The sequence below is a fragment of the Acomys russatus genome, chromosome 6 (assembly GCF_903995435.1).
Source record: "Acomys russatus chromosome 6, mAcoRus1.1, whole genome shotgun sequence".
NCBI lineage: Eukaryota > Metazoa > Chordata > Mammalia > Rodentia > Muridae > Acomys > Acomys russatus.
The window spans coordinates 68,353,665-68,379,054 of NC_067142.1; the positions used below are offsets into that span (position 1 = coordinate 68,353,665).

The following is a 25,390-nucleotide window of genomic DNA, read 5'->3' on the forward strand; positions in this document are numbered from 1 at the left end:
TGTATTTCACACAGGATGCCTGTCTGCTGTTAGTGGGTTAAGGGATCTCCAGAAGTTCATAGTACTCCAAGGTCACTTACTTCTGCCTGCCTTTCTGCAGCTACCTGCTTGTTGAGAGTCTGGACTCTACATTTGTTTCTCTTCTTCTCAAAGGAAACTGATCACCCTAATCTTCCTTCTCCTGTCCTAGGGCAACATAAAGTAGGTATGCATAAGGCTTAGAGTATCCTGTCTGGTGGGAAATAGCCTGGAAACCTCTGAGATGGCGTAGGGTTTGCCAAGGGGTGGTTGAGAGAGGATTTGTTTGTTTGTTTGTTTTCCATTCTGCCTTGACAGTGCTTGGCAAGATAGATGAGAGAAAAGGAACGCTGGGGCAAAGGAGATCAAAGACTGCTTACCTAGGAGTTGGGGGATGGGCGTGGGAGGAGGAAGAGAGCTAAGTAGGGAGGGAGTAGAGACTCCACTGGTTTGCCTGCTCATGTTTGTGGGTGCCTTTCAAATGACGTATTCATAGATAGAGTTAGCTCTTTAGCAGGGCACTGTGCCCCGCACACTTTTGCCCTAAGGCAGGTGACTGATGAAGCTGACATGAGGAAAAGGTGTTCCCACTCTGAGGAACTGGCAGCCCAGCCTCCTGCCAGGTGGTGAGGGGCTGAGGCAGCCATGTGGTTTACTGGGCGTGTTGAACGAGGAGTCCATCTCTCCATTCTGAGAGTGGAGGAGCCACGCTGACTGGGACTCTGCTTTTATCTGAGCGGTGGAGATTGTGAGGCTCCGGCAAGAAAAGCCCGTTAAGAAGTCGCAAGAGGTGTTTCATTCAGTGAGATTGACTCTGGCAACAACTTCTGTTAGGGGGGAGCCATGTGGAAAGTGAGGGAAGTTTCTAAGTGTGCAGGGAAGGAAGCTTACTTTTCCAACCACTGAGTTTACTTCAAGAACACCTGGGACTTTCCCCTCATTTCTTCTGCATGCAAGCTCTTTGGTGTGGGAAGATGACAGGTATAAACACGTTGAACAATGGATTTGAGAGTGGGCTGTGGGGAAGGGTTGTCACAGAGGATTTGATTTGTAGCATTCATCTTCTGTGACAGAAATACTCCCACAGTCCAATATCCAAGCTGCCAACATGATGTTAGTGGCCTGGGGTTGGGAGAAGTGTTCCAGATAGTACACGATTGTACCATTCCACAATTTACATACAGAAGAAGAAAGATTTAAAACAAATAAACAAATAACAAAAAAAACCCTGATGGTTTTAGTACTTAGCATGCTTATCTTTGATATAACACATTTAATTGTACATTTCTGGGATTGACTTTCAATCAATGACCCTACTGGACAGCTGGCTTGCAAAATTTAGGTGGGCCATATCACCGTGCATCTTAGTCAGCTTTGATTCAGTATGACAAAGCTCTTGAGATAATGACTTTTGAAAGAGGAAACGCTGATTTTTGACTCCCAGTTTTAAAGATTTCAGTCCATGGCTGCTAGGCTTCCTTGCATGTAAGCCTTCGATGAGACAGCACAGAGTTGTGAAAACACAGTAGAGAGAGTGACACTCACTCCTCAGAGTTGGAAAACAAAGAGAAAAAGCAAGAGGAAGACTTGGGCAGGCCCCAGGTGTCTTAACTTCCTTCCACTAGCCTCACCTTCTAAAAATCCCACCATCACCCAATAGTAGCAGGGATGGAAATCAAGCTCGTAACACCCAGGACTTCGGTGGTTCAAACAGCAGAGCCAGGTAAACAGCCGGCTAGGCACAGACACCTCCTCTGAGGGGCGATCCTAAGACAGTTCTACCTTACTGCTGTCTGTCCAGAGACACAAACAGCACAAAGTCACCTATTTCCATGCCTCCTTCCAGTTCTATCTTTTGTACCCCCCTTCTAGTCTTGCCCGGATCAAATTCTGAAGAATTGTGTAGATGACTGACATCTCCTTGGTAACATACACCACTCTCGTGATAGCCATTAGAAACTCAATTTGGCATCCACAAGATTTTTATGAATTTTGCCTTCCAGTACATGTGATGTATCTGATGGTCAGGCATCTCTGCTAGAAATGAGTCTGGGTCTTCACTCACCCATCCCCTCTGATTTCCTCCCCTCACTCTTAGAAAGGCATAGAGTCAATTCTCAACCCATTGGTGGGTGGGATCCTCCAATCCATTCCTCCAAGAGTAGCCATGACCATGCAGGCTAACCACTGCTTTAGCCCTGCCTGTCCTGGACTTGCTTTGTAGACTAGGCTGGCCAAGAAACTCACAGCGATCTGCCAGCCTCTACCTCCCAAGTGCTGGGATTAAATGCATGTACCACCAAGCCTAGCAACCATTGCATTTTTATTGCCCTTAGGTCAAGTCTAGGTCTAAGCCAAATTCTCTCTCTCTTTCTCCCTCCTTCTCTCTCTTTCCCCTTTCCCCTCTCGCCATTCCCTCTTCCTCTCTCCCCCTCCCCCGTGTCCCCTCTTCCCCACTTACTTAACTATTATGGGATTAGGTTGTGGCCTGTCAGGAAGCAGATGAAGATCAAGACTTTAGATCTGTCTCCTAAGCTTCCTGGGCCTTCCTCCTGACTTGATGGGAGCCTCAGAAAACCTGCTATCTGTTTTCCCATCTGAAACAATAATTTCATTCATTCCTGGTATGATGAAACAAAATTAACTCTATTCAGTTCCTTGTCCTTATTTGTTAAGTTAACTTGTGTACAATTGTCTCTGTTTATGTAAAGCTGTTTAAGTCAAACAGAAAAGGATTACAGTGTATCTCAGGTCACCAGTTTTTATAATGTGACCCAAATCACAGGGTTGGCAAGCACACTTTGAGGGTCAAATTGGGCCCATAACCTGATTTTATATATAAATCCTCATCAGCATCTTCTTGTTCCTAGTAAGAATGCGCTGAAGGCAGTGAGGTGGTGGCAACTTTGGGAAAGCTGGCAAGCTTTGGGTTTGGTCACACCTGTTGGTGGGGAGTAGACAAGATGGCCTGCTGGCCCTCTGTGTCCTTAGCGGCCTTTTTGTCTGGGACACTGAGCAGTAGGGACACTGACAGGAATGTTGGACGAAGGCAAGAAATTGAGCAAAGGAGGTCTGGGGTCAAATTTTTGTAAAGGCTGAGTAGAGTGATGACGGCTCCTGTGTGGGCTCGGAGCGGAGTAGGAGAGAAAGAGGCGGTTGTAACAGAGATTTCTGACTTTTCCATGTTCGCATATGCAAAAGGAGCTGGTGGCCTTTTCAGCCAGACAGAACTTGATCCACAGCTGTTGACTAGGTTCCCAAAGTGTCAGTTCCTTCATTTGTGAAACGGAAGAGGGAGACGGTTATCTTGATGTAATGTGCATGCGACACACACGGCTACGTAGCAGGGACGCAGCAAGTGCTTGATCTCCGTATCCAGTGTGTAATCTCATCTTCCACAAAAAGGCAGGCCTGGAAGCCTGGGCCTAAGCTCACAGGGGTTGGGATGGAGGCTGAGGTGGTGGGAGGGCTGTAGAACCCGGCAAGTCTGGGAATGGATTTAGAGACGTCCTGAATCCCACTATCTGGAGGGACAGGACAAGGAGTTCCGCATGCAGCCAGAGCAGAGGAAGTAGGCCTAGGCTTAGCCTGTGAGGCTTCAGTCCACGCGCAGGCACTAATATCGACTGGCAATCCTCGTTAGTAACAGCGACACTAATAATTACAGGAAGCACCTGAAACACAAGCTCAGCAGGGGCCCGGATCAGCTTCTGGGGAGCAGGGCGTGTCTTCCTGGCATTCAGGCCCACATCTGCTGCCCTCTGAGGGTGCCCACTGTAGCTCTGAGCATGACAGCCTTACCCACGTGGCCCATTCCTCTTGAGGGTCCTTCACACACAGGGTGGAGGCAGATTAGCCGCTACTGCTTATGTCTCATCCTCCCCCCTCCCCACCCCCCCACCCCGCCTCCCCATCCCTGCCCCCGCCCCCTTCGACCTCCCCTCCCTGGCCCGCTCCAGAAAATCAAGTCAGTTCAGCACCTGGGCTCCTCTGGTCACCACTCAGCAGCTCACCCTACTTCTCTGCTCGGTTCCCTCAGTGTTGGCTTGCCCCTGTCTTTCTCCTACCAGGATGTCTACTGTCTTAGACCCTAATCTCCAAAAGGCTCCCGTTCCTCCTCTCTAGCCCCAACCCCAGCTTGCCTCAGCCCTTGGGGCAAGGCAGTTTTGCTTGCTTGTAAAATTTCAAGGCCTTTTTTTCCCCCTGACCCTTTCTCAGCCGGCTTCACAGGAAGCCGACTGGACTAGCCCCGCCCCCTTCACACAGCTTCTCTCCTGCCGCTGGACCAGCAGAAAGGGTGTTTACTCAATTATCTTTTTTTTTTTTCCCTGTTTGGGGAGTGTCCGGAGGGTGGTGGCTGGTCTCCTCTTTCTCAACATTTACTCCCTTGGGAGCTCAGGAGCTCAGCTAATGGGTGAAAATTAGTGATGGATAGTTTGTTCTAGCAACTCCTCTCCCGATTTGGCAATGACAATAGTCAAGATTATTTCAGAGAGGCGGGGGGCGGGCGGGAGGGGGGGCGTAGAAGAGGCGGCATATGTCTTCGCAAACCCTACTTGAGATACCTGTGGAACTTAAGCCTCCCTGAGAGAAGGGGATGAACAAAGTAGGGCATGAGTGGGCAAACTGTTGCCAGTGCTATGGGTTTCCAAGGCAAGGACCAAGGGCTGTATCTACCAGCTTGGTCATGGTGCCCTTGTTGCTCTAACCAGCAGACCGTCAAAGCTGTTCCTTGTGCAACATGAAGGCGTCTCATTTACAGCTTGCGAAGGACTTGAGGAAATGTCATGTCTGTGATTACTGCTATAAAAAAAAATTGAGCAATGGATCCTTGTCCAGGGCCTAACCTGCTATTATAACGTTGCTCCTGTGGGAAATCTGATTCCTTCCCTCAGTAAGCATTAAGCCTTTCCAGGAATGGAGCATACAGTCTGTAAAGGGATGTGAAGAAGGCAGTAGTTTTATCCTTTGGTGTCTTCCACCTCCCTACCCAGTCACCGAAGATCTGCATACCAACAAGGCATACGTTCATGCACCAGGCCAGACTTCTTTCCTAAATTCCACAGTCCTCTCTGTGTGTTTAAGACAGTTCAGTGTTAGCATGTCCCCAATGGCTGCCTACAATCATCCTGAAATCTATCCTGCTCCCTTCCTCTTCCAGCAGATAGCAACTCCGTCTGTCCATTTCTTTCTTTTCTTATCTGTCTCCCCACCCCCCCCCCCCACCATCCCCACACCCCCCAGGGTCAGGAAATCCTGGTTCTGGTTTCAGTGTGAGTCTAGAAGTAGGTCATTCTTTCCGGTTGCCCTGTAGACTTTGGACGCTCTCATGTCTTGCCTGGCTTATGTCAGTGGGACTCTTGGGTGGTCACCCTGCTGCCTTCCTGTTCACCGCAGCTTCGTATCTACAGAGGAGCCAGACTGATACAGTTTGAGCATTCTTCTGCTCGAACTTCTGAACTGGCTTTGCAGAGTCAGAGGTCTTAGCAAGTCCCACGCCTTTGCTGGACCTGCTGTGACTTCAGCCTTACTCCCCCACCTCTCTCCACTCCAGCCACACTGAATCCCCTTAGGGTTTTCACCCTGCCTATTCCAGATTGCCCGAAGCAAGTTTTCACTTCTTCCGATCTCTCTCAACAGTGTCCTCTTGAGGGAGGTCCATCATGGCCACCTTGTTAAGGAGTGTGCCTTCTGCCTGTGCTGATCATCCTTAATGTTCACTTGTTTCTTTAATCTGCAGACTGTTGGCAGTCTTTGTGGCATGCTGTCTCACCATACCGTTTTATTCACTGGTGATTGTTCTCACCCCTTGCTGTCCCCCTATGAGGAGGAAGTGCAAGACAGGGACTCTTATCCACTTTATTCACGAATGTGCTTAAACTCTAAAACCAGCCAGGATTGGACTCCGCCAGTAAAGGTGCCCGCTGAACAAGCCTAATGACCTGAGTTCAAGCCCCAGGACCCACATACGGATGGAAGGAGAGAACCAACTCCACAAAGTTGTCCTCTAACCTATGTACCTGTGCCTCAGCACACACACATCTCCATCGTGCATACATATGCGTAAACACACAATAGTAAACAAACAAATAAATGCCAGGCGTATAGAGGATACTCAATAAATATTGTTCCTAGGAAGGAAAAGAGACAAGGGTATGGGACAGATTGCTTGCAACCAGAGGAGTTGACCCTTGGTCTCGGCTCCTGGAGGAGGTGGGCAGTTAGGGAAGAAACAGTCTTCTCCAGACTGTAGACTTTCCTCAGGACTTTCAGAGGGTTGAGCCCAGACTATTGGCTGTGCTGTCTGGGGGAAGGGGGCATGGGAGAGACAGAGTAGTAGACTTTCCCGACCTGAGACTCTTAGGGGAGAGATTATATAGCAATGGCCATGTCTTGTCTACCTGTGTGCCCCTGACTCCTCACATTAACCTCTTACGCTGAGGGGGCGGGAGCATAGATGAGCTTAGTGTGCTCGAGCGCGACAGGACGGGAATACGAGACCTGATCCTTCCAGGAGCAGGCAGCCTCCCGAGGGAGACTATTAAGCTCATTTGGAAAAATTATAGGATGATGCCTGTAGCTGTTGATTCAGCTTCCTGTGAGCTGAGACAGTTGAAGCTGTGAGATCACTTGAGGAAAGACTTCTGCAAGCAGGAGTGCCCCGGGCTGGGCCTTGAATCACTTGCTTGGAAGGCAAAAGATGGACAAAGGAGTTCGTGTCAGGCTGGGAGTTAGGAAGGAGCGCCTGGATTAAGGGATAGAGTGCATGAATGTGTCAGAATTCTCACACAGATAAGCGCCGAGGTGTGATTGGCCGCTTCCCCCTCCCCCTCCCCTCTAGGGCTGGGGAAGGTTCATCCGAGTCAGCTGCTATGCACCCCAGGAGGGGATCCATCCTCGAAGCTGGGTACCTTTCTTCCTTTTACTGCAAATTGTTCATTGAAGCCATGTCCCTTTAGGGTAAAGGGATTCTGGCTTCCTCTGCATTTTCTTTAAATTTTCTGAACACAGACAGTATAAGGAGAGCTGGCTTTAGCGTTTACACCCAGCTGACTCAGGAATGAGACTTATCTCTGATGACAGTACCTAGGCTGTGCTGGCACTCAGAGGTGAGGGGACAACTTGGTAATGGGATGTTGTCTGTGCCTCCAAAAGGAAGCTGTGTGGTGAGGGGGGTAAGCTATCCACTGGTCTAGTGATGGCTGAATGGCTGTCGGGTTAAGGAACAGGATGCAGTAGAGCACAGTATCCTCCACCGTCCCAAGGTCCAGACTGGGGATGCTCTTGAGTGTCTGCCTTTCCGAAACAGAATTTTCTAGAACACCTTCAGCCCAGAGTGACTGAGCCTCTAGTGACCCTTCCTATTTTGACCTTGCTGTATGCGGCCAGCTGCTGGCCAGCTGCCAGCCATCAGCCATCAGCAGGCAGGCACTGGGCGCTAGCCGGCAGTGAGCTCTCAACTCTCCTGCAAGGGCATTTTGAATCCTTCCTTCCCAGTTTCCTGGCCCGAATTCTTGATGTCTTCCCCACAAAAGGATGCTGTAGTGCCTTTGTCCTGGCCTGTGTGACACCTCTGAGGGACAAACACAGCGTGTAACAAAACAGGAGCTTTGCCATAACTGACACCCATCTCTCCTTTCTGGGTCTGACTTCGCTTGACTATGTATGTCACTACCGTCACTTAGAAAAGCTTCTCTCAGGGACTCCATCTAGACATTCCATGTGGGGTCCCAAATGCTGAAGGAGTTTCTGTGGGTAGTCAGGAGTCACAGGAAGTTGGGGTCCAGGATGGTTCCTCATGGTTTCTGAGGTAGCTCTGGTCGTCTCCATCATTAAGAGCTCAGGCCCCTGATTGTTCTTGGTTGTTCTGGGAATGCAAAGGCCAGATCCGGGCCAGGAGAAAGGATAATGCATGAGTTTGTGACTAAAGGCTCTTTGGGAGATGCTTTTGTATTAAAGTTATCTTATAAACCTCAGTTCTCAAGTTCACATTCAAGGAACCTGGCAGAGCTGCAGTGTAAAAAAGTACCCAATTACAGGCATATCCCTATGATCCTGGGTGGGTGTAGAAGCAGAGGAGAGGTTTATCTCCCTTAGGCAGACTTACATTTAAATTACTAGGTTGAATTCTATGAAACCATCTGTATTGCTTGTACCGATGACAATTTTTATATGATCCAATCCAATATATTTTTCATCCTCCTCGTGGTTTTTTTTTTTTTTTTTTTAGATCCTGTCCCCTGATAATTAAGGGTGAGTGAATTCTCCTACAATGTGCTCGGCTCACAGTATTAGCAGTTTTGATGAATGACACCTCTATCTACCCATCATGTCGACTCAGGCCAGATACCCCTGTGGTGTCCTTGGCCTTCCTTCAACCAAGGACACAATGCCCTGTCTATTCTAGGTCCTGGCTGGTTATTGAATGTACCTGCTTTTCTCTCTGCTGCTGTACCTCCACTGCAGGCTGCAGTCACTTTCTGACTGGATCACTGCGACCGCTTCTTCTTCAGCCCCCGTTCCCTCCCCTTGCTCCATTCTTCTTACAGTGCCAGCCAGGTTAAAAAAAAAAAAAACAAAAAAAACGTAAGCCCGATCTTGTCATTTCCTCCCTTAAAGCTCTCCAGTGCCCTTCTGTTAGGTTTATCACTAAAATTTAAATCTGACCATGTCTTACCAGACCCGGCTTGACCTGACCTCTACAACTGGATCCTTCTGAGGCCCCCTCTTGCTCATTGCCCTTCCTTTAGAGTCTAAAGTTGAGACGTTCACACACATTGAAATCTTTCAGGAAGATTTCCCATACTTACCAATGTTTGAACTCGCAGGCCCTCCTGTCTCTGCGTTGCTACACTCCTCTCTTTCTGCTGGCTGTGGCTTAAACATCCCTTCCTCAGAGAGGCACTTTGTGCATTGCCTTCTGCAAGCTATATTTTGCTCCCCTTACTTTTTTTCTTGACATTCTCAGTTATTTGCTTCTGAAGAATCTTAGTACACCATTTTAATTACCCATTTGTGCTTATTCATCCTGTGTCTGTCTCGGTTTGGTAGACTGTTTTCCAAGTGCAGTGAGAAGTAGAGGCAGGGGCAGGTTTGTCTCCTCGGCAGAGGCCTTCTTAGCGTTCCTTGCTTGTAATAGGTACTTCTTAAAAGTGTGCTGAGAGAATGAGTCCCGAAGATAGCTATCTCTAGTTGGCTGGAGCTGTTGTGCCAAGTTCAAATTTGTACCCTTCTGTTGTGTATCTTCTAGGGGTTCTGGACCAAGCTGCAGGTTTGCATTTAGGTACGGAGAGTGGATTATGACAGGAAAAAGGCCCAAGAAGAGTTGCTCATTCTTAACATTTGTAAATCATCATAGAAGGGGGATCAGGAAGATTGTAAGAGCCAGAGGTAGTGGGTGTCTACAGTGAAATAGTGCTTGCTGGACAAGACGGCACCATTGCACATGAACTCACGAGGCTGTGTCTGCATGCACAGTTCCTGCGCAGATCGAGGAGGGCCTGTCAAGCCCTATTCCCAGCTGAGGAGCTCGCAATCACACGCACATGGGCAGCCCTAAGTGGACTCAGGGGACTTTTAACAAAACAAGCACATGAAATTGGGAGGAAAAAATGGTAGGGAGGTCATGGGAGGATTTGAGGAGAAGGGAATGTAGCGAGTCTAATCAAAACATGTTACGTGAATGTGAAAAATTCTTAGACAATAAAAAAATTTGTTACTTGAATTTGTCATGTTTTTCTTTCAAGATGACCCAGGAAGCCACGTTTGGACTGAGCAGCTTTGGGGTTTCATATCAAAGCATCGTAGTAAAGAAAACAAAAACAAAAACAAAAACAAAAAAACTTGTTCCTTGATCTGGGCCTGAGGCTAGACCCTTTATTTTCTTACCTGTAACGGCATCCTACACTGTAGAGGACCTAGCACAGCCCTTACAAGGAAGTGCAATAAGAAGGCCACGTGGTGGGCTGGTGGGCGTTAAGACAGGCCAGAGTGTGACAGCATCTTAGTGCAAGAATCCCAGGTCACAGGATCACGCTGCCCGGGAGTGTGGATCTGCTCCCAGCACCACGCTCCCTTTTCTGTTGTGCTTGGAGGGGAAGCCAAAGGTCACTCATCAGCTTGGGATGTCTCCGTGTTCTGGAACACAGCTAGCTGCTGAACAGAACCCCTTGCTTTGGGAAGACCTGCCTAGGAAATGGCTATGCTATCCAGTCTTCCATGCCCTGTTGTCCTTTCTTCCAGGGACTGGACTGGCCCTCACAGAGGTCTCACAGATCAGGAGGTGGCTTTGAACTCACTGTGGTGGCTGTGAGGCTATTACTGGTACCTCTGTTGATGAGGATGAGATCAGGAGCCCTTTGAGGGCAGAGCTGCGGTGTGTTTTACTAACTGATGAATCTCTATGGCTTTGCTGTGAGACAGATGCCCAGGAAAGCTTAGTGAATGAACAGATGGATGCACTTCCTGCTATACAGATCCTGTTCAAGCTTAAAAACACAAACAAAAAACCCTTTATTAAACCAACTATTGCTTCTGACAAGATGTCTTGTACTCTTCCGTGTCCCAGAAGGAAAGTCCTTGGATTTAGCTAAGTTGATTTAACACCACTGACTTTGATTTTTTTTAGCGAGCAACTGGGGTACAGAAAGTATGACAGAATAATTCCACAGAGAATTCAAGTGTGGTCAGCACTTTGGGGAGTCGGGGCGGGGGTTGGGGAGAAAGCTCTGAGAAACCCATAGCTTTAGGATAAATTCCTCATTTGCTTTAGTTAAAGCCAGAGAGGTTTTGTTTTGTTTTTGTGTTTCTGCTGTTGTTGCTTTTGCTTTTGCATAGGCCCAAAGAACCTTGATTGATGCCAGTGTTTCTCTTTTATTCTTAGACATTCTAAAAACACGGCAGTTTCAATGACCTTGCGTTATTCACTTGTTTGTCTGACTGCTGGTTTCTGTTTCCTGGTAATGGTTTAACTACTTCCCATCACTTTCCCCTTCACAGTGCTGATATTTCCCCCAAGCAATGTGCTGAGAAAAAAAATGGCAGAAGAAGGAAAGCTAGATAAATCTTCTTCCACAAAGCACGGCTGCTTTCCGACTCCTAGTGGAGCCCATCCACTGGTCTTTTTCATCTCATCGCTTAGTCATTCACTCTTGCCTTACCTTGTAACGAGTTCTCACTATTGGAAGGATGCTGTAGATTGTTTGGGGGCAAGAGGAACAAATAGTTTTTTTAATCCGGAAATCAACTTTGATTGGTAGGGGTAAGGCCAACAGTGCATCTAGACTCAGTGGAAAAGTTTGTTAACATCTATTAGCCAGGGTCTGGACATGGCTCTGGAAGACAGAAATTTGTGTATGTGTGCATGAGTGAGTGTGTGCGCACACGCGTGTGTGTGTACGGAATGCATTTGTCATTCCTGGTACAACTTCCTAATATGAGCAATCTCCAGCCTATGATCCTGCTCTGGAACAGTTTCTGCTTACTCATATTTGTTGAAACAGCTTGTTTCATAACTGTACTTCGTCATCAGTTAGGAAGGTCTTTCCTGGTGATGTAGCTCAGCGTGAGGGGCCAGACTGATTTAGAAAAATCTAGAATTACTTTTGATTTTGCACTGACCAATTGTGTCTTCACCTTTCTGCCTAAGGGGCTGGACTGAGTAACGACAACCTCCCAGCCGTGATTTCCTGTTACTCACATGGGTCACTCTCTGCGTGTTGGTAACGTGCTCCATTGGTCCTGCTTACACAGTCTGGGCTTATGTTACAGCCCTTCAGTATTTGTATATCTGGGTCCATCTGAGTTTGTTTGTTTTGTTTCTAACTAAACACCACCAGTTTCCTTTAGTCATTTCTCACAGCCTAAGGGGTTCCAGAGTTCTCACCATTCTGGCCATCCTCTTTTGGGTACTTGGAGTTTATTGTGCCTCTCTAAAAGTATGGGAGCTGGTTTGCCATGCAGTGGATTATCCACACTACCTGCTCAGCCTGCCACTCCTGGCAAGTGACTGTCACCAACATACAGCCCAAAGGAGAGACAGCCACTGAAGCTTTCACAGACCTGGAGAGGTTATATTCTGGCATTTTATAGACTCTTCTTTCAGGCTGCATGCAGAATGGATACAGGCAGCCAATGGGGTAAGTCTGCAAAGGGACAGTTGTTTCCCTGAGAGATCAGTAAAACAGCTAAGAGCTAAGAGTGGGCACTATATTATAGCCGTGGGAAGAAAGGCTTCCTGGAGGTGCCATTGATAATTGCACAGGCTTCTCCTCCTTCCCCGCCCCCATCTTGAAAGGACTGAGCACACTTATATCCAGAAAGGAAACGAAGCTCTCTCCAAACGACTCCTGTGCTTTGCTCTCCCCTGTTCTCTCATGCTAGTTTTGAGATACAGGATCCCGCTCTGTAGCCCTTCACTAGGTAGCTTAGGCTGGCCTTAAAGTCACAGCAGTTCTCCTGCTTCGGCCTCTTGAGTGCTAGGATTTCAGGTGTAATCTACCATGCTCAGCTACAGACTAACATTCTGTCACTTGACTTCCAACCTCTCACCAAAGATAGAGAAAACGAGAAAAAGGAAGAGAAGGAGCAGTCTGGGGAGGGTTCTGGTCGATCATGTACCTACTGAACCATCCCCCAAACAGACTGACGCCTTGACTCACTGGGGCCCCCTTTGCCACCCAAACTCTAGGGAAAGGAAGCTTTTACTCTGTAGACCCTGAGGTCCGACATGAGGTGGCCCCAGGCCATATCTCTGGATCCTCTCTTTCCTCTTGTTTCTTCTTTGTTTGGAGCCAGCCACCTGGTTTCTATTGGCTGTGAACTCTGCTCCCACTTAGGGCTCTGCATGTTCTACTCTGCACTGACGAGGTATTCTCTGCCAGTGCATGACAACATCTTATTTAAGAGGAGTCCTTCCCAATACGTCAGTCCTCCCACGTCAGTCCCTAGGCTTTTACCCACCCTTTCTTCCTTCTCCCTCCCTCCCTCCCTCCCTCTCTCCCTCCCTTCCCTTCTTTTCCCATTCCTTCCTCCACCCCTTCCCTCCTCCTTCCTTTTGTGTGTGTGTGTGTGTATGTGTGTGTGTGTGTGGCTCTAGGGATTGAACCTACAGCCTTGTTTGTGACAGGAAGTGCTCTACCACGGAGCTATATTCCCCAGCACATCTTTTCCCATTTTTGTCTTGTGACAAGTTTCTGACTAAGCCAGCCAGGCTAGCCTTGAACTTCTGTAGTCCACGCAGGCCTCAAATTACCATCCTCCCACCTCAGCTTCCCAAGTAGCTGTATTTCTAAGCTTGTACCACAGAGCTAGACTGCCTTATCTTTGAACCAGAACCTGTCAGCATCTTATCAGTTTATTTTTATGCCATCGAACATGGACTCCACGGAGGCAGAGGCTTCGCTTCATTCGAAACTGATCCCCTCCATGCTCCATGCCTCAAAAAGTTCCCAGCCTCTGCCAAGCCCTTGGTTCGTTCTTGGGATGGTGTAACTTTTTGAGCATCTTTCCCAATGGCTCTTAGAAGAAGACTGGCCTCCCAGACGTTCCTTGTGTTCTCCAGAGCAAGGCTAATAAGTCTACTAGTTGACAAGTGAGTCACCGGGGATGTTCGCTTGAGCAGCGCAGGGCCTGTTCCAAGAGGCTGTGGTACAGCTCACTGCAAAACCACTGTCTATACAAGGCCCTTAAGAGTCACCTCATGAAGAGGAGCATTGTGTACGCTAGTCTGAGGTGAGGCTGTGGGGATAAAGGGAGGAAGATGTGGGGGGGGGGCAGCATGTGTTTTATCAGCCCAGAACCAGCATAGCTCATCACTAGATCTTGTTCACACCATTTTTAGGGTCAGGCTGGTTTGCTGTGATTTGGTGAGAAAATGCCTGTAGGTGTCAGGGGAGGTCAGAAGGAGCAGCAGGTTGAGTTGGGCTAGTGTGCTCTGCGGGAGGATGCTGGAGGGAAGGGGGACCTCGGAGAAAAGCCAGCCAGAGGGAATCTGGAGTAAGTGGACAGGAGGTGTGTAATGTGAACACGCAAGCCAGTGGAGTGTGCTGTCCTTTGTCCCAGGTGAGGTGACTGCCTTGTCTTGGCATTGGGTAAAAGAGGAAAGGTGCCAGGGCAAGACTGACTTCCTGGGTGGAGAGACTGAGCCACCTAGGAAATATATTGAAAGCGACCTTGCTTCTTTAGGACCTCCTTTCCCTCAATTACAAAGGCCTGGGTGGGGCCCCAGGATCAAACCTATTACATCTGGATGGGAGTAAGCATGAACCTTCAAAGCTACTACTCCCTGAGGATAAATTTAACTCATTAAGTCTTTTGTTTTTCCAAGTAGCAACACATAGCCTAGACTCTCTCAGGATGGAATCATTCAGTGACTGGATACATTTTCCAAAGACTTCCATGACTACATCTTCTGTGGCATATGCCAAAGCAACCTTGATGATCCTGCAATTGAGTGGTAGGGACTTTGCCTCTCCCCTGGAACTTAAGTGCCACTTCCACCCTTGCATCTGAAAATGAATGTGGCAGATTCTAAAATGTCTCAGTACCCTTCCCTACCACAGCTTTCTTCCTGTGTAGCTTCTCAAGGCCCGTAGTTTCTCCTAGTTTCAGGAAGAAAGACTTATCCTGAGCTTAGCTGTGTCTTCTGAAGTTCTGGAGGAGTTTCCTGTCGGCTAAGCCAAACTCTCTGCATTTTGTTTTCCTTTTTTCCTGGCAACTGTGGAGAATCTGTGGGGAAAGATCATTCAGGAGACATGCGAACCAATGACAATAAAGATGTCTGTTGGTAGGGTGCTACCAGAAAAATGGCTTCCATCCCAGCATGGCGTGCTAGTTCTTCTCTGCCATCTATAACCTCAACTTAGCTTTGAGAGCCCTTGAACTGATATGATCTGAAAGTCCTTCAAGTCAGAAAGAGAAGGCCTGCCCCCACCTTTAACTAGTCTATGCTTTTTCTTATGATAACATCTTGAACACAAGGACCTCAGTTTCCAGGTGCTGGTGTTGGAGTTGGCAGTGGTTAGCTTAATTTCCCTGTTACTTCAAACATCTGATATCTCTTAGGGCCCAGGACCTGGCTTGGAGACAGTCCCTTGGTCATTGGGGAGTACCTTATGTACGGTCGTAGAAGAATGAATGCTTTGGATAAGCAACGTCCCTGTGGATCCTAAAGAATGTCCAGTGTTTCCTAAGAAAACATGCTATGAGTCCACCTTGCCCAGAGAAGGTCCAGCATATCCAAGAAGGAAGGAGGAGAGAGGAAGTTTGGGCCCGAGTGATGGCCTTCCAGGATTGTGGCTTCCTCGACTGTTCACTAGAGGGCAGACGGGAGACTTGTGGAAGTGATGAGGCTCCTGGGAGGTTTCCTGGTGTGGAGCACCATGTGGCTAGGCAGGGCATCTCATCAGGATCCAAGAACCAGTTTATGTTGTCTCTCATGACATACCCTACACGAGGGGATTCTCCGTCTCTGGAACCACTCTGTCAGTGCAGGCATCCTTTCTCTTCCCTGGTGAGGAGATCAGAGAGTTACCCCTCCAGTGTTTGGAGTCTTGGCATATTTGGCCTGGCCTCAGGCCTCTGGACACTAAATGTTCTGAACCCATTCACCCCTTATTTCTTGAAACCCTGGAAAATGTCTGTTAACAACAGGTCATTCTTAATGAGTGCACTTCATCTGCACCCTTCCTATGAGTCAGGGCCATGATGTTCCTGGTTAAATCCAAGAAGTCATGCGGCAGAGCTAGGACGAGCCTCCAGACACATTATCCCATTCTAGGTGGCCACAGCTTTTTATTTTTTTTTTATTTTTAGGACAGGGTTTCACTTGTAGTCCTGGATCTCAGATCTGCAGACCAGGTTGGCCTTGAACTCACAGAGTTCCATCTACCTCTGCCTTCTGAGTGCTGGGATTAAATGCATGCACCATCACTGCCTGGCCCACAATAGTTCTTATATGAGCCTTTAAAATGTTAGGGTAAGTGAAAGGAGCCCATCACAAGGAACCACACTGTGGGATTCCACTCATGTGAAGTGTCCAGAATAGACAAAGAAGGTAAATACGTGGTTGCCTAGGGCTGGAGGAAGCCCAGGGGAGTGGAGGAGTGTTGACGAAGTGGTTATAGTTTTCTTCCAGTAGGGAAAGTGATAGAAGTGTTCTAAAATTGGTTGTGGGTTGGAGGTTAAGCTCTGGATCAACTTAAAGCCATTAAATCACACACATTAACTAGGTGAATTGTACAACGTATGATTTTTATCTCAATAAAATGGTTTTTAAAAGCTGCTCTTTTCTTGGCTTCTACTTTCTTACCACAAATTTTTGGGGAGCAAAGGATCTGGGACAGACCCTCTTCCTAGCAGATAGGATCCCTAAGTGGAGTGTACTCTCAGCTTTCCACCCCTGCTTTGACTTTTCTGTCCCTTGAGAAGAATACACAGGTGACTGTCACTTCTGGAGCCAATGCCTAGTCACAGAACAAGACCCAGGACATAACCAGGAAGCTCAACACGAAGACGGCCAAGAAGCCTAGGTCCTCTGACCTGCTCCTTCAGGAACAAGTATGGGGCATCCTGTGTGTACAGCCTAGAGATCGGACTCACCAGATTTCCCTTACCACTCTCCTGTGGAAGTTGGTGTTATCAGCCACTGGCCAGGGGTGGGGGTGGGGCTTCTCTCAGGAGTCCCTTTCTCAAGAGTGGTTGGCAGGAAGTGAGTAGGATTCATCTATACCTTTCCTCAATAACTGTTCACCAGGCCTTTCCTGTTCCCGGAGCCAAGATGCTTAAGAACCTGTTGGGTGTGCCCCAAGCCTTTTGAAAGTCTCAGAAGTCAGCAGGAGCAAACAGGGGATTAGGCCTTGGGATGGAGTAGTCAAAGGTGACTAAAGGAAGGCCACTGAAATCAGACTGAAGGTAGGAATAGAGACACGGAGTGGGGGTGGGGGGGACAGGGGGAGGTTATGGAAGACTTCCAGGAACACTCTCACCTTGAAGACTCAGCAAGAGGGGTTCTAAATGGAAAGGGAAAAAAAAAAAAAATCACAGACAGGGTGTTCTAGGCACAGAGAGTACAATGTGTGTGAAGGAGAAGCTCATCTGAAGAACTGTGGAAGAAAATTCAACTTGCTCAGGCTGGTTGGAGACCAAAGTGTGAGGAGAGGGCCAACGCATGAGACAGGAGATGCAAAGGGGCAGGCCCGTGAAGCTAAGTGGGAGGAGATCCAGCCCATTTCTTCCCAGCATTCCCACCTGCCCACCCCCCTCTTCCCACGGATAAGACCCCTACCTGAGCAGGGGCCATGGTGCCATGCCCCGATGAGACCAGCCAGAATGAGGAAGAGTGAGACCGGCACCACGACCAGGAGTACATCCTTGTAGAAGGCCTTCCCGGAGGCTGCAACACAGAGGGCAGAGTCAGAAACTGGGCTGATGCACCAGAATCCCTCAACCATTGCCTACTAGTCCTAGGCATACCTGCCTCAGGATGGCAGCTCTCCCAGGGAGTGACCGTGGCCATATCCCAGCTCACAGGGTTGGAGACAATGCAGGTATAGGCCACGTCCTCGTCTCCCAGTCCCAGCGAGACACTTAACAGCTGTCCACTTGAGAAAAGGTTCTGCTCTTGTTCCCCATCGAAGTGCACTGTCCCTTCCCGTCGCCAGCTGTAGGTTATGTCACTGATGTTGGGGGCCCAACAGGATAGGAAGACCTGGCAGGTATTGACCGGTTGAGCCTCCCCCGTTGCGGCAGTGAATACTTGAACCTCGGGCTTGGGTACTGCATCTGTGGGAGAATAGCAGAGTGTAACAGGTTACAGGGCTGCTGGGGAGAGTTCAGAGCCCTGTCTGTGGTCTATGCAAGCTTAGATGCCTCTCTTGTTGTCCTCTCTGCTTTCTCTTCCCACTGCTGATTTTTAAAGTTTGGTATCCAAAGCCTTTTACGGCAACAATCTGTGTCAACCTCTTCGGTTAATGCTCTTTGCTGGTCTTCCTTGCCTGGTCCCACTGGTTTGCAGTTCTCCCAAATATGAGGTGCTGTTTCACCCATTTCAGATTTCTGTGTGGCTCATCTGTGTGCGTAAGTGCTCTCTGCCTCAAGAGAAAAGGTCTCAGTCGGTATTCTGGGGTGTCCTCATACTTGGAACCCTCCTGCTTCCACTTTCAGAATGCCGCGACGGCAGGGCTGGGCCACCACCACACCTGGTTCTATTCTTCCCATTCTTGCCCACCTAGATGCGTCCTACAGTCCCCTCCCCCTCCCTGACACACTGCTTTCTGCCCTGACTGTGACAACTTCCCTGATAGCTCAGGTATGACTCAGAACTCTCCAGGCACTCTGCTCATGACTTTCTGCAGCACCCCTTTCGCAGTGTGACAGTCACTCAAGAAAGGCATGACAGGCATTTATTAGTTCAGGCAAGAACACACATTCCCGCACGTTGGGAGCTTACAGTTTGGTGAGGGAGACAGACGCTGCCATGTGATGATGAGTAAGAAAGTAATCGTGAGAGCATAAAATTCTGTGAACAAGGAGCCTGGAGGGAGGGGCTCTGTCTTGTTATCACCATAACCTTAGCTCTCTAGTGCTGGCGAATTGGTGCTTGATACTTGGGCTGCTGAACAAATTAGTACCCTGGCATCCTAAGCGCTGGCTCTTCATTCCTATATAGATTGATGAGTAAATCCCCGAGTCTCTAGCAATTGGGCCAGTGGGAGAGCATTATAGTGACAGCAGGAGGGCCGAGTCGCTGACAGCATTCCAAAGTCAAGCAGAGTAAAACCTCATTAATGCCAGCTCAATCTGGTGGGATTTGTGATATGAAAAAAAAAAAAAGAAAGAAAGAAATGATTTTCTGGGCATACTAATGGTATAAACAGAGATTACAGGGGGGATATTTACACCACTTAAGAGGACAAGCTGCCTCCAAACACGACCAGGCGCAGTAGAAACACCCATCGACGTTTCTGGTAACTGATCCGCTAATTCAAATCATTCTTATCTATTGTCAGAGCCGAGCTCCTAAGGAAGGCTGCTTGGCAGCTTCCTGCAATTAGTTCTAATCACGCTATGTAGTTGGAAGCAATAAAACAGCAATTTCCTTAAAATCTGTAATTCAGATACTGAGAACAAGGCATTTTCGGGCTTAGTGGTGTGGGTGCTGCACGCATTACCACACTCAGTGTCCTCGGTTCACATGTGTAGCAGCTGAGACTTAGGGTAGCGGTGAGGCTGCAGGGCCCGAGTGGCTATGGAGGTTATTCACTGCACAAGGGCACTGGGATAGGGGGCTAAATAGTGCTGGAAAGCAGTCAGCAGTCTGACTGCTAAGATTTACAGCTTGCTCCAGGCATTCGTGACTCTGGAAGCTGGTCCTCCAACTGTACATAAGCATCTTGAATGGCTCACCCAAGGGCAGGTGCGATAGCTGTCTCTGGGGGCTTTGAGACTCCTCCCCAGTTTGTTTACGGCCCCTCTCTGTCCTGCTTCCTCTTTCTAGCCGCTATCCCCACTTTTCCTTCCCAAATTTGGATTCTCTGCAACCTTCCACATTTTTTGAGTTTTTACTGAAATACTGATGTGGGGCCACTCACATTTGTGTCTCAAGCCAGTAGGTAGAGGAGATGAATGAATTTAAAAGGCCTGGAGCAGAAATGGGTGGAGATGGGAGGGAGGGAGGGAGGGAGGGAGAGAGAGAGAGAGAGAGAGAGAGAGAGAGAGAGAGAGAGAGAGAGAGAGAGAGAGAGAGAGCGCTCTCATCTTATCTTGGCCAACTCAGCCACTCCAGCTGCAGAAATAAATGCAGCTGCACAAGTGATGCTGGCACGGTGGAGCAAAGCTCACCCCACAGACCCTAAGGAATAAAAATGGTGACTATTTTTAGCTCATAGGTAATGTAGCTCAGGTTGGCCTTGAACCCACAGGAATCCTCCTGCCTCAGATTCCCAGGTGCTAGGATTACAGGCATGTGTCACAACATCTGAGTAAAAGATCTTTTAAGAAAAAGAGGGCGGTGGGGGTGGGGTGGTGGTGTTGTTTATAGACTTCAGGTAGAATTGTTTCTAGTACATACAAGGTCCTGGCTTGAGTCTTTAGCACTGACTTAAGACCAACTGAAATAAAAACAACAAAGACCAAAACCCAAAAACCAGAAATATAAATTCTATAATTAACTATAACTTAAGTTGAATTTAATTATGTCACATGCCACATTTTTTTTCTTTTATTTTGGTGAATAAAAATTAGTATCACAGCCAGGCATGGTGGCAGCCTGGCTGCCATGAGTGATCCCAGCACTCGGGAGGCAGAGGCAGGTGCATCACTGGTAAGTTCGAGGCCAGCCTGGTCTACAAAGCAAGTCCAGGACAGCCAAGGCTACAATGAGAAACCCTGTTTCGAAACAACAACAAAAACAAACCGAAAATTAGTATCACTTGTAATCTATAATGACACTTTAGAATGAATAGACAGGCCACACTCAGTCCTATATTTCACCGTGCCTCATTTTTATGAGTACTGATATGGTACTTATGGTTAGGCTCACTGTACACTTGTGGGGACAGGTGAAGGTCAGAGGCTAGGCATCATTTCCCCTCCTGCTGAGGCAAGGAGAGGGGGAATGGCGTACAGGGAAGGCTGGGGCAGGCTGGTGAAGCCGGCTGATTTGAGAAGTGCTCATCTAGGAAGTGTATGGGAAGCTGTTTTAGATGTGACTTCTGGGGAGCAGCATACCCTGATTTAGCAACGTGGTCAAAGGCCAGGTGTTTCTGGGACCTTGTCCTCCTCAGCTCCCATGGCTTCAGAGGCTTGCCTGGTAGTTTGCAGGAGGAGCGAGTCAGGGAACCAGTGGTGGGCACACTTACCATACACCTTGAGATGCAGGGTCTGGGTCCAGGTTTGACCCTCGGTGTTTACCATCAGCACAGAGAAGTTGCCGCTGTCTCCTGTTTTCAGGGGCCCAAGCTCCAGGCTGAGGTTGCCATGTAACTGGACTCGGCCCAAGAAACGGGAGTGGTACAGAGTCTCCAAGGAACCCCGGAAAAATGTGGCCAGGAGCTCCTCTGATGGCCAGAGAGATCGCCAGATGGCCTCACGAACTTGGAACCGCGGAGGACACTCTGCCATCAGAAGCACGGAGTCCCCCACCTTGCTTGGCAGTTGGACAGTGATGGCCACCGAGGGAAGAAGTGCTGTAAGAACAGAAACCCTAGTGAATCCGCCTGTGCAGGCGGCTGGTCCTACTCCTGGCAAACAGCTGAGAGGCTCAGAATTGAATCAGGGCCCGCCACCACCCAGCAGCTGCGCTGAGTTGAGGATGTAGTGGAGTCGGCCATGGATGGAGGAACAAAACAGGAAGAGAGTCTGGTCTCTGTTCATGGAGAAAGCCGACCGCAAGCCAGCCTCTAAAATAAATTAAGTATCATGATGAGAAAAAGAGGCCGAACACAAGTAGGTTAACAGGGGTCCTCACCCAGCCAGGAGCGGCCTCAGAGAAGGAAGAACCTGAAGAAGGAATAGGAATCAGTCGACCAAGCGGTAGCTACCGGGGAAGGCAAGGAGAAGTGCTGCTGCAGGCTGCACGAAGAGCACCAGGACGGGCCGGAGGGAGAGGGCAGGGGGAAATGAAAGTGGCTCTGTGAAGGGGAAGAAGGTAGGACATGACACGAAGAGTTGGTGGGATCTCCTTGTACCAGGAAGCTACGTTAGAGTCTGTGCTTTTTTTTTTATCCTTAGAACAAGTATGAAAATAAATAAATAAATAAAAAAAAAAAAAAAAAGAAAAAGTCTATATGTGGTGTGTGGTGTGGTGTGTGTGTAGTGTGTATATGTATTGTGTGTTGTGTTGTGTGTGTGTGTGTGTGTGTGGTATGGTATGGGGTGTGCGTGTCTAAGTGTAGTGTGTGGTGTGGTGTATGTGGTGGGATGTGTGTTTGTGTGTTTGTGTGTTTGTGTGTGTGTGTGTGTGTGTGGTGTGTATGTATTGTGTGTGTATAGTGTGTGTGTGTGTGGTAGTGGTGTGAGTGTGTATGTGTGGTATGATGTGGTATGTGTGTATTGTATGTTGTGTTGTGTTGTATGTGTGTTGTGTTGTATGTGTGGTGTGTGGTGTGTGTGTGAGTGTGTGTATGTGTGGTATGGTATGGTATGTGGCTATTGTATGTTGTGTTGTGTTGTGTGTGTTGTGCTGTGTGTGTTGTGTTGTGTGCATGCGGGGTGTGTGTATATGTGTGTGTTGTGTTGTGGTATGTGTGTGTTGTGTGTGTTGTGTTGTGGTGTGTTGTGTGTGTGGTGTTGCATGTAGTTTTAAGTAATAAAGTGACACGATAAAAAGCATGCCTAAGATGCTCATGGCAGGCGGCGCAGGGAATGCATTGGAGGTGGCAGAAGGTGAGGCTGTTTATACTAATGCAGGATAAAGGTGACAGAAACTTGAACAAAGGCAGGGGACCATGAGAATGGGAAGAATTGAGAGATTAATAGTGTAATTAGCAAACTCTGGCATTAGATTAGGTCTGGAGAGTTCTCAGACAGTGCTTGCAGGTCTTTGCGATCCACTGGATCTCATTATCTGTGATCTGAAACACGGAAGGAGACAGGCAGGAGGCAAGCTAGTAAAGGGGCTGAATTTTTTGAGGACTGTTTCGAGTCTGAAGTGCGAGGGAGACAGTCCTGTTTGAAGTGCCCTCTTGACTCCGTTCTGCCTTATTTGTGCTCATTCTGGAAGCATCACTGCCACCTCTGACCTCTCACTGCAAGGATACAGTCTTTCCGTTTTCCCACAGTGACCAGGGAGCAGCACCCCTGTCCTGTTAGTGTCTGTTTCTGAATCAGCATCTCCCACCAGGCCATGAACTCTTTCAGGTCTAGAGCAAATGTCTTTATCCTTGTATTTGCAGTGCTCCTCTATCGCCCACTGTAATACCAGGCAGCAGGAGCTCAGGAAACTGCACTGAGTTTGCTGAGGACTGACCTGTATAGAAGGAAGCTTCGGGATGCAGGGCAGAGTGAGGGCTAATATGTGATGCAGGCAAGTGCTGGATGTTCCAGATGGCCACCCTGCTCTGGCCATGACTGTAGTCCTCCTCCCCACCCTTGACCTCTCTGGGCCTAGCCAACTCCATCCTGAAGGACACAGATTCAGTGTTAACACTGGATGTCCCTTGAGGTTCTGTCATATCCTGGCTCTGCCACAAATCCGCTGTGTGACCTTCAGCGTCTCATCTTTCTTCTCTAACTAAGACAAGGAGGCAGCGTCAGCTCTACTCTAGCTTCCTCGTCTGCCAGTAAGAACCCCTTTAAAAATAAGTTACGGTCTGACAATGTAATGAGTTATTAGGAGTCTCAAGTACACGAAAGTGTCTTGTGTGTCTGTGGGTCTGTGGGTGTCTATGTACTCCATTCCTGGCCCTGCAGGGGCTGATCTTGTCATGGTGGCTACTTGTTGATTGAAGAGTGGAACTCAGCCGTCAGAGTGATGGAGGGAGTCACCTAGTATTTGATGACCAAACACCAACATCAGCTTGTTATCAGCCATTTTCAAGCCCACAGGGACCATATTTAACCTGCCGTCACCTCACTTCTCTATGCCATGTCATCTCCTGTTGTACAGGATACAGAGAGGGACCTTAGCATTCCTACAGGCCACTAAAACAGTCCTCAGACCATAGGAAACCCTGCTCTGTCTTACACTCCTCACTTTCCCCTGAACTGTAAATCCCCATGCATCAGCCCTGTCAGACACCTATCTTCCCTGAACCCAACTTTCCCTCAGAACCGCCATTATTTCAAGTTGCTCTGGACCCCAGAACAGATGGTGACTTCTGAATGCACATGCCGCCAGTGCTGCCACCCCATTTCATCCAAGACCGCGCGTTAAGCTGCCCCAGAGCTTGCTTCACTCCTCTTCACTTCTCCTTAGCTCCTTGGTTCTCACTTGGTTTTGAGAGGCAAGCTGCCTTAGAGGTCTAATATAGGCAGCTAGGGAGGGGCTGGTCCAGCTCCCCGAGGATGGGCTGGCCACCTGCTTCACTTACCTTCGCAGAGAAGAAGGCTCCAGAAGGACCACATGGCCGACGTCCTCCTCCTGAGGGTTCCCTTCAACAAACTGGGATATCTATCCTAGGCCAAGTGAGCGCACGGAAGGAGCTGTGGTCCTGCTGGAAAGTCCCATGTTCAGAAGGAGGAATCTTGACTCAAAAGGAGATGTCTTGAAAGCGAAAGCATCCCTGGTAAAGTGGAAGTTGGCTTCGGGCTCAGCTGGGCCTAGCTGGGCTTTCGGAAGTGGGTTCTTGTAAGTCAGCCTCCTTTCTGAGTACATTGCTGGCCAAAACATGGTGACAAGCACACCCACGCAGCCATGGGTGCATTCCTAGCACATCGTCACCAGGCCTCTCTGCATCCAACCCTGCCCGTGGCTCTGTCTAATCATCATCATCGCCACAGAGATCCCTCTGAGCTGCAGTTCCGACCCAGTCACTTCCCCTCTGCTTAAAATTCTTTGAAAGCCTTCTACCGCCCTCTGGATAAAGACTAAACACAGAGCTTAGCATGTGTGGCTCCCCAGCTTCTCCATACTGGCAGCCCACATCCCCTCGTCTCTCTGACCATCCCAGCCAAACTACCTCTTTTTAAAACCTCCCGTTTGACATTAGCATACATTGTATTGACTTCTTTAGCAGGCATGCTCTTCCAGCTGTCCTCTCAGACCTGGGCCAGCTCTGTACCCAGCCAGGTTGCCCTTCAAGGTTTCTTGCCTACAAGCAGCCTTTTGCACTCATGTGCACTTAACTCTCCCCTTATGCCATTGCTGGTCATAGTTTCATAGTTTCTGTAGGCTGCCTAACAGCAACATTTGCATTTGTTTCTGCACTGGAGACACGTGCTGGTTAATAAACAACTGCAAAGTGAGGGAAAGGCTGTTAGACATGGTTCCACCTTTTGCTTTTATGTAAGGCTGAGGACCATTCTTGGAGCTGACCTCTCCTTGTAGCTCTGTTGGAAGTATTAGTGGTGGAAGAATAAAAAGGGGATGAGCCGGGCGTGGTGGCGCACGCCTGTAATCCCAGCACTCTGGGAGGCAGAGCCAAGCGGATCTCTTGTGAGTTCGAGGCCAGCCTGGTCTACAAAGTGAGTCCAGGATAGCCAAGGCTACACAGAGAAACCCTGTCTCTAAAGACAAAGCAAAACAAACAGATAAAAGACAAGGTGATGCTAGGCAGCTAGTTTGGGGTCACAGGGGTCACAGAGAGCAGAGCATGGGTCCTGTTCTATCACAGCCGTCCCCCCCTCACTCTCATTCTCTGCTTTTAGGTATTAGCTTCCTCTTTTGTTTTTTGCCTCTTCCCTCAGTCCTAGGCATAGAAAGGAAGGCATCTGG

General features: G+C 48.6%; 2 protein-coding genes across 4 annotated transcripts in view; one reads left to right on the forward strand and one right to left on the reverse strand.

Moving 5' to 3' along the window:
* Positions 1–25,390, forward strand: part of Tagln2 (transgelin 2) — a 960,136-nt gene that overhangs the window by 63,200 nt on the left and 871,546 nt on the right. The gene's annotated exons all lie outside the window — the stretch shown is intronic.
* On the reverse strand, positions 15,290–21,544 carry Slamf8 (SLAM family member 8). Its single transcript, XM_051147907.1, has 4 exons — positions 20,877–21,544; positions 17,491–17,799; positions 17,303–17,410; positions 15,290–15,526 (listed from the first exon to the last, which is right to left on the reverse strand). The coding sequence occupies exons 1-4, from the start codon at positions 21,136–21,138 to the stop codon at positions 15,465–15,467; spliced, it is 741 nt and encodes a 246-aa protein (XP_051003864.1). The 5' UTR covers positions 21,139–21,544; the 3' UTR covers positions 15,290–15,464.

Bases quoted from the DNA above. Each gene is read 5' to 3' on its own strand.
- Slamf8 (XM_051147907.1), bottom strand. From the start codon at position 21,138: ATGGCAGAGTGTCCTCCGCGGTTCCAAGTTCGTGAGGCCATCTGGCGA. The intron at 17,800-20,876 runs GTAAGTGTGCCC...ATTCTCCCACAG, and splicing joins CCTGCATCTCAAGGTGTATG to ATGCAGTACCCAAGCCCGAG. The intron at 17,411-17,490 runs GTATGCCTAGGA...TCTGTGTTGCAG, and splicing joins GAGCTGCCATCCTGAGGCAG to CCTCCGGGAAGGCCTTCTAC.